An 8111-nucleotide genomic window follows, 5' to 3' on the forward strand; every position below is an offset into this window, starting at 1 on the left:
AGCCCCCCCGCCTCAGCGCAGGCCCCAGATTGGGGCTGATGCCCCCCAAGCGCCGGTGGGCCCGGGGCTGATATGGGCGCGCGGCGCGTCATGCCGTCGCCCCCGTGTGTGCTGTAGGTTCCCTTTAACCCGAACTTTGGCCGAAGCGATGCTCAGGCTGCGCCTTTTGACCTGGGACGTGAAGGACACGCTGCTGCGGCTCCGGCAGCCCGTGGGGCTGAGTTATGCGGCCGAGGCTCAGGCCCACGGCGTCCAGGTGCAGCCGGAGGCGCTCAGCCAATCCTTCCGTGCGGCCTACGGGGCCCAGAGCCGCCGCTTCCCCAACTACGGCCGGGCCGAGGGGCTGAGCTCCAGGCAGTGGTGGGTGGATGTCGTCAAGGAAACCTTCCGGCTCACGGGTGTGCACGAAGAGGCGGTGCTCTCACTGATAGCGGAAAACCTTTACCGGGACTACTGCAGTGCACACAACTGGGAGCTGCTGCCAGAAGCCGGGGAGACCCTGAGCTGGTGCCGCCAGCACGGCCTCCGCATGGGTGTAGTCTCCAACTTTGATAACCGGCTGGAAAGCATCCTGGTGCAGTGCAACCTGCGGCACCACTTCCACTTTGTGCTCACCTCTGAGGCTGTGGGTGTTGCTAAGCCAGACCCGAAGATCTTCAAGGCAGCCCTACGCCTTGGTGGAGTACTGCCTGAGCAGGCGGCCCACATTGGAGATGACTACAGCAGGGATTACAGGGCGGCACGGGAAGTGGGCATGCACAGCTTCCTGCTCCACACCCCTGGGCAGAGCACACAGCCAGAGGTGCCGCCGGCACACATCCTGCCCACACTGAGCCACCTCCTGGCTGTCATCGAGAAGGGGTAGCAACAAGAGCTGCCCTTGAGAAGAACCAGTGCTGCTGCTGAGTGGCGATCCGCTCCTGGACTGTGACTTCTTGCTGGTGTTTTGGGGTAAGGAAAAGAAACAAGCGCTTCTGAGCATGGGGAGAGGCCCTGCCCCCATTGCAGGAGCAACATTCAGGCAATAAAATGTACCTGGCACACTCAGCATTTGTGCTGTTTTCTTTCCAAGTGCTTCATGTGAGGTGGGGCCTTCTGGGCTGGGTGCAGCACAGAAGGCATTTCACTTATCCATCTATGTTCCAGCAAGTTAATTCCATCAGGAAGGATGGCAGACTCATAGTTCTCTCTTCTTAGTCACCAATTCCTGCAGACTGTCTGGGGACAGGCTGCCAGCAGAGCAGTCACTGCACTGTCTTCTGCATACTGGTGGACCTCAGGTTTGCCACCTCAACAAGAAGCTCCCTCTTCCCTGAGCTGTAGCTGGAAGCAATCACAGCCCTCCTGTTACGGGCGAAGTGTGGAGATGCAGAATTTTGCTTAGTGTAATTTACTGCCAGCAAACTTAATTACTGATTTGGATACTGAGAAATAGAATCATAGAATGGCCAGGAAAGGACCTCAAGGATCATGAAGCTCCAACCCCCTGCCACAAGCAGGGCCACCAACCTCCACATTTAATACCAGCCCAGGCTGCCCAGGGCCCCATCCAACCTGACCTTGAACACCTCCATCCACAGCCTCTCTGGGCAGCTGTTCCACCACCTCACCACTCTCATAGTAAAGAACTTAAATAAGAAACAAATAAAGATAATAATTTTTAAATACCGAGAAAATGCATTTCTTTCCTTCACCCAAGCTCAGTGTCAGTCCAACACCTTTTTACTATCAGCTGCCTGTTTTCACTGTAATATGCTCAACCTTGCCAAGCCCTAGGAACAAGCAGCTCCATTCAGGTCAATGCTAATGGCTCCTCTTGCTGCTCCTCTGCACTGGGAGATGCTGATGGTCCATGAGGGTGCCCCTGCTCAGTGTGGGTTCTCACATGGGTGACAACCCCAATGGTGTCCCTCCTCCCACTGGGGCTCCTCTTTCCAAGTGTCCCTACAGCCTTCCACGCCTTCTGCCACTTCTCTTTCATTTCTCCAAACAGCTCTTAACCTTCAGTCAAGACTGAAATAATTTTCATTCCTGCATTCCTGGGAGTGTTTTGTTGCCTGTGCTCCTCCCCATTGGAGCTGGAAAGAAGCCCTTGTCTTGAAGAGGAATTAAACAATTCACTCACAGAGGACTGGCAGAGCCAGGTGTTAAACACTGATCCCATGCCCCAGCTTTCACAATTTTGCTCTCCTCACCTTGCACTCCCAGCTCTGCTAAGCAAACTGTGGTGTTAGGGCCAAGGTTCTCCCATGCTGAACTGGGCTCAGTGGAAGCTCTGCTTCCTGCTGCAGCATCTCCCAGCCCCCTCCCAGCCCTGAGGACTCCAACAGCATGGGAGCTGGAGAGAGCTCACAAGTCTTCAGAAGGCACTGTGCTCCTGTGGGGGGTGCTTGGGGTCTGATTTGAGTCTTTCCCAAAGGTCCTGGCTCTAGGTCCTGGAAGGCAAACATTATGTGCTCAGTAGCCTGAAGGAGATGAAAGCCATTGTAAAACAAGAGAACAGAGGTACTGGCTGAAGACAAGTCTTTTCTGATCGCTGTACATGCTGGTAGCCCACGAAGGCACTGTGTGGTGTATACAATCACTGTCCATACAGCCGTATGTTTGCAGCCCACCTCTCTCACTGGCTGAGCGAGATGCTCTGGTGTGCCACCGCAAAGACGGGGTAGAGTGGTGCTGCAAAGGCCTCCCTGTGTGAGAAGAGGATGGTACAGGAATCGGGATCGTAGAAAAGCACCTCCCCTCCCGCAAAGTCAATCAGCACGCCGATCTCAGCCGGGGCCCTGAGCAGCTCCACAGGCTGGGGCTGACCGGCATGCAAGAACCTGAACTCCTTGTCGTAGCGTGAGAAGACCCAGGAGGCAGCGTTGAAGCCCAGGCGGGCCTCGTTGCCAGGCCCCTTCCGTGGCAGCGAGCCGTAGCACACCCCCAGCTTGTAGGCACAGCTCTTCTCCACGCTGACCTTCCATGCGTGGAGCCCCGTGTGAAAAGGCACAGCAGCCAAAGCGTTGGGCCAGTGGTCAAAGCGCTCGGGGCCATCCAAGTCCAGCTTTGCTTTCTTGGGGCTGAAGGTCAGGGTTTTCTTGTCTTCCGACAGGCTTAGGTGGGGGCTGACGGTTTTCTCGTCTATGCTGATTTCCTGAGAGCCTGGGAGAGAAGCACGCGGTGAGCACATGGAGGACCTTCACCACCCCAAGAACCACAGCCAGAAGCACCCCCACAGCGATGGGCCCAACTGCTCCCCACGGTGATAAGGGCAGCCCTTGCGTTGCCACTTCCCAGAGTGGTGTGAGAAGGGATGGAAGGAGACAGCTCAGAGCCACGGGCCAAATCCAGGCAGGAATCTGCACTCACCGCACCAGAACACACCTAAAGCAACGGCCTGAGGCTCCTGTCCCATACAGACAGGCTGCCAAATAGTGTGAAGGAGAGCAGTGATCTGAGCAGGGACTGGGTGTAATTCCTATGCATGGCAGGGAGAAACCCAAACCCTGTCCCTGCAGCCTCCCTGTCCCTGCTCCTCCTCCCCAAGGTGAGCCAGGAGCCTGCCAGGAAGGCACTTGCTTGGGGAAACCAGCACAGCTGGTACTGCAGGGACAAGGAGGGATGGGCAGAGGAAATCCCTTCCCTGCTACAAAGCACGCTCAGCCCAAAGTCTCATCAGCTCAGAACAGTCCATCAGCCCCGAGTGGTTTGGAACAGCCCCAGGAGGTGGCACCAGGAATTGGACGAACCACCGCTCGTCTCTTTTGCTGTGATGCAAGGACAGGTCCTTCATTCACAGCACAGATGCAGCACCCAGCCCTGCGGGGCCCGCACACTTTCCCTGTGCCACCCTTCCTCCACACACACGTCAGCAGCCCACGAGCGGGGTGTGAGCGTGAGTAACTGCACAAATATCTTCCCTGCCCTGTAAATCCCTAAGTGAAGGGGAAAGGCTGCTGCCCATGTGACTCACCTCTACCTGCTCCCAGGAGATGCAGTTTCCCTGTCCAGTGCTTTTCCTTGCCCTGCTTTCCCCACCCTCTCTCATTCATTTTATGCCTTCAGCTGATGCAGAAATGGGGCTGGAGCAGGTGAGCCTTTTGCTGTGCACCCCACACTGCAGGGCTGCGCTGTAGGAGGAGCTCAGCCACACAAAGCCCATTCCTGCTCCATCAGCCCCCATCCAGCATTCAGCACCTGGCAGGATGAGGCCCCCAGATAACCAAACCACTGGGCTGCCACTCCAGAGACACGATGGAATGGGCTGAGATAAGGCAGTAAGTCTGCTCAGTGGGTACGTGTTAATCACAACACATTTTACTGCATGGAAAAAGCCAAGTTCCTATTTCCAGTCTCCCACACCCGATACCAAAACCCTCGCAGCCCAACACAGACACCATGTGAGTGCAGGCCCTTGGGCTCAACACTCAGCCCCCTCCCCAGGAGGACCAGAGCCCTTCCAGAATGCTGCCAAGGGCTTTATGGGACTTTGTGTCTTAATGCAAGCTGGGGCTGCTGCAGTTAATATTAAATTTGTAAAGCTATGTCCAGGGTCGACTATGGATTAGTGAGACAGGCAGGCATCCTATGAGAGTGATGTGTTAAATCTAACTGCACACACACACAAAAAGCATCAGAGTGAAATTTCCATGTGATGTGCAGAGCTACAAACCCAGCACTGTGATTTGGTGCCTCAAAGTCCTCACAGCTGGCAAGGATGCGACTGGGAAAGGAATCCATAGGAAAACCACATCACAGCAAAGGGAACTAGGGGCTGATTTGGGAAAAAAATCTGAGAACCTCCTCAGCTTTGCCAATAGCAACTGCAGGATTTTGCTGAATTAACCTCAGAGGTGGAGCAGCACCAGAGTTTGCAGCAGAAGACACAAACATTGGCACTCTCTGCCACACGCAGCTGACACACAACAACCTCAGGGTGATACCAGTCAGAAGCACACACACTTGAAAGGGATCTGGGGAGCACTCATCACCACCAAGAGCAAGGTGAGCAGAAGTCAGGAGTTATCATTATCATGTGAGCATTGGGAAGATTACCCTGGGGAGAGGAGATGGACACCTTTTCAAATTGTGAAGGATGTCACCACCTTTGAGGAACAAGAAATACGTTTGAAACGCTCTAACAGCATCCCAAGAAAGCAAACATTTCACAGTCAGCCACCCAAGCTGATCTTTGCCAGATGAAAACCACTCCTGCTCAGAGCTGCCACACCATCACTGCTGCCCCAGCACACCAGGACGTGGCTCCTCAGGCTCACAGCCACCTGCAGCTGCTCAGAGCCATTGATCAGAGCCACTGCCTGAATTCCCAGCCCTGAAGCTGTTGCTGCCCACCCTGAGCCCCAGGGAGCACATGGAGGTGAGGCAGCCCAGGCAGACAGGAGGTGCTGGGGCAGGACACAGCCTTGGAGCGGTCACACTGCACCCAGGGCTTTATTGGGGTGCAAAATGAGCTCGCAGAAATCCAAATCTGAGTAGGACACTGACCTGCCATGCAGCAGAGAACCGCAGAGGCCCACAGCCGGTGCAGCAGCGGACTCTGAACACGCTGCTGATTAAAGTTTAACTTGGCAGACTCCTGCGGCTCTAAGATTCCCTCTGCCAACTCTGTCCTAGCAAAGAGACACAGCAGTTACTTTGAAATCCGGTGATTAATTGACAGTTGCTGAGAGGTGGTGGCAGAGACCTGGGGGAAGGAGCACGGAAACATGAGCTGGAGGAGTCACAAGAGTGGCACTCTGCAGGGAAACTGCTCTCCTCCAAAGTGATACTTCTGGTTGGTTTTGATCACAGCCCCTTCTGAAAGGACTTCAGCTTTAAAACACAACCCCACAGCCTGAGCCAACAGCTTCCTCACGCAGCACACGCAGGTTACATGCAGCTGAGAGCAGCCATCAAGATACAAGGGGAAAACAATGGGCGGGCTGCAGGGAGAGCATTGGGTTTCCCTGTGAGGTTTTCTGTGGACAAAACCTAATTGCTAGAGCAGAGGAGTGAGCTGGGACTGCAGATCCCACGTAATGAGGTTAAGGACCTGCTGGGTCCCTGCAGCCTTCAGCATACATCAGCTCGCCTGGTGCTGCAGTGAGTTTATTGCTCTCTGCAGGAAAGCTGCAGGCAGGAACAGCAGGCCAGCTCCTCAGGTGGGCGATGTGACCCTGCCTCCAGGGCAGTGCTGTGCTGTTTTCTGAGGGGCTGGAGGAAGGCTTCTGCCAGCAAGTGCCAGGGAACCTGTAGGTGCCTGCAAGGGGCACTGCACAGCCTGGCCCCCAGCACTTTTGAAGCAAAGACCAGAGGACACATGAGAATCTCTGTTCTCTGTCCTCGTCCTCAGAACAAAGGAGGGAAGAGCAGAGCTGTGGCGTGCTGCCCACTGGGGGAAGGCAGGAGGTGCTGAGCTGGCTCAGAGAAGGGGTGAGGAAATGCAGGAGCAGGCAGGTACTAACCTCTCGAAGATCTCTTGTTCCGCATTCTGGGGACAAGGAGAGAAAAAGTCAACACAGCTGAAATTCCCACAGAGAAAATCCTAAACTCAGGCTGGGGCACAGCAAACCAGGGACCCAGGGAGCACCAGCCTCCTTCCTGACCTACAGAAAGCACCCCTGACCACAGCCACGGCGTCAGCAAGCATCCAACATCCATTTTCTTTGGCTGCAGCACTTTTCACTCCTTGCTTCAGAAAATGAATGGGAATGGCTGAGGATGCTGCACCTCCCCTGTACCCACAGCTCAGCTCTGCCAAGCTGGCAGCGGTTCTGGGGCACAGCACGGGGCCTTCCAGACAACCTGCAAGCTGTGGGGAGCAGGAGACTGCAAACACAGCTGGCTCACCTGATGTGAGGGAAACACGAGGGAGACCTACAGCAGGGAATCACAAAGCAGCAGGTCGGACCCCTGCCCTTTGATACACACCAGGCTGGATGCATCTGGAGCCTCTTACTGCTGCATCCTGCCTTGCCCCAGGTGAGAAAACCCCAGCCCTGTCTGTCTGTCAGGTTCTGTCCTGTGTCCATCCCTCCTCCCCACCTCTGCACTGCAGGAGCACCCTGTGCTAGCAGCCAACAACCCTGAAAGCCTTCAGTAAAGGTGCTGCAAGGGTTACAGACCCTAAGGCAAAAGACAGGCAATGCTGTGAGCAATTCCACTCCTCCCTACACCTGCTGACATTGGGCACTTCTCTGGCGACATCAGTAAGCAAAGCAGAAGCAGAAATTCAGAGCCCAGTTCAGAGCTGCAGGGTTCACTATGTGCTTCTCAGTTTGCCATCAGGTGACACATATCAGTTTGTAATAAATACTGACACCAAGCACCCACGGTGGAGAATTTATGAATGCTATTCCCCCTCCTTTACTTGGCAAAAGGAGAAATAAAAGGGTCTTATGGCCCTCTCCATCAGGTTAGATATGATGAGCAGCAGCTAAGAGCAAGCAGGAGGTGCAGTGCCTCCCTGCCTGCATCTAAAGCAAGAAGAGCCGATTAGTAAAATGCAGTTTAGCAGCTGGAAAAGCAGCTGAGCAAAGAGAAGCAGACACTGCTTTGTATGGTTAATACCTCAGACAGAGGTATATGCTGCACAACAGGATGGACCTCCAAGAAGAGCTGCAGGTGCTCCCAGGACCATATTTTTATTAATAGGGCAGCAGAAAGCTGACAGCCCAGTCTGACCTGCACCAAGTGGGCAGCATCACACCCACCTAGAAACCCGGGGGGATTGTTGGGATCACCTGAAGCCCAATTCCAGCTGCCTGCTGTCACTGCACAAACTAATCAACGCCATAATTAAGTCTGAGCGTCCGCGATGAAAAACCGAGGCTGTTTCTGAGCAGCTGGGCCATCCCTTGGTTCGGGGAGGGGCACTCACCACCAAGCCCTGGTCATCCAGGTTGGTGATCATGTCCACCAGGTACGTGCGGAGGGCAGACAGCTTCTGCAGTGCCTCCGTCCAGTGTGCCTGCTGCGTCAGGATGCTCTGCTGCGCCCGCTCCTCCTCGGCGTGCACCTCCTCCAGCAGCCGCTGCTCCTCGTTCTCACACACCTTCCCCACGAAGATCAGCCTCTGGATGACCAACTCTCGTGCGCTGTTAGCGGCGCTCTGCCAGGGAAAGGAG

At 55.1% G+C, this 8111-nt stretch overlaps 3 protein-coding genes across 3 annotated transcripts in view; 2 read left to right on the plus strand and 1 right to left on the minus strand.

Annotated features, from left to right (window-relative positions):
- ALAD (aminolevulinate dehydratase) overlaps positions 1-71 on the plus strand; it is a 7240-nt gene extending 7169 nt beyond the window's left edge. Inside the window, exon 12 of the mRNA XM_010721113.3 lies at positions 3-71. Within this exon, the coding sequence (XP_010719415.1) occupies positions 3-71 (69 nt within the window). The remainder of the gene's footprint in view (positions 1-2) is intronic.
- Positions 7-1047, plus strand: HDHD3 (haloacid dehalogenase like hydrolase domain containing 3). The gene has a single exon (XM_003211190.2). It carries the CDS (start codon positions 149-151, stop codon positions 863-865), a length of 717 nt encoding a protein of 238 aa, XP_003211238.1. The 5' UTR covers positions 7-148; the 3' UTR covers positions 866-1047.
- Positions 1048-2506: 1459 nt separating this feature from the next.
- The window catches only part of BSPRY (B-box and SPRY domain containing), a 5808-nt gene continuing 203 nt past the window's right edge, over positions 2507-8111 (minus strand). The window contains exons 2-5 of the mRNA XM_031556272.1: positions 7865-8093; positions 6450-6475; positions 5491-5615; positions 2507-3147 (exon numbers count right to left, since the gene is read on the minus strand). Coding sequence (XP_031412132.1) covers positions 2621-3147; positions 5491-5615; positions 6450-6475; positions 7865-8093 — 907 coding nt within the window. The 3' untranslated portion in view covers positions 2507-2620. The remainder of the gene's footprint in view (positions 3148-5490; positions 5616-6449; positions 6476-7864; positions 8094-8111) is intronic.

Source organism: Meleagris gallopavo, chromosome 19, assembly GCF_000146605.3.
Source record: "Meleagris gallopavo isolate NT-WF06-2002-E0010 breed Aviagen turkey brand Nicholas breeding stock chromosome 19, Turkey_5.1, whole genome shotgun sequence".
Taxonomy (NCBI): Eukaryota; Metazoa; Chordata; class Aves; order Galliformes; family Phasianidae; genus Meleagris; species Meleagris gallopavo.

Excerpts from the sequence above, each read along its gene's own strand:
- HDHD3 (XM_003211190.2), top strand. The coding sequence starts at position 149 with ATGCTCAGGCTGCGCCTTTTGACCTGGGACGTGAAGGACACGCTGCTG.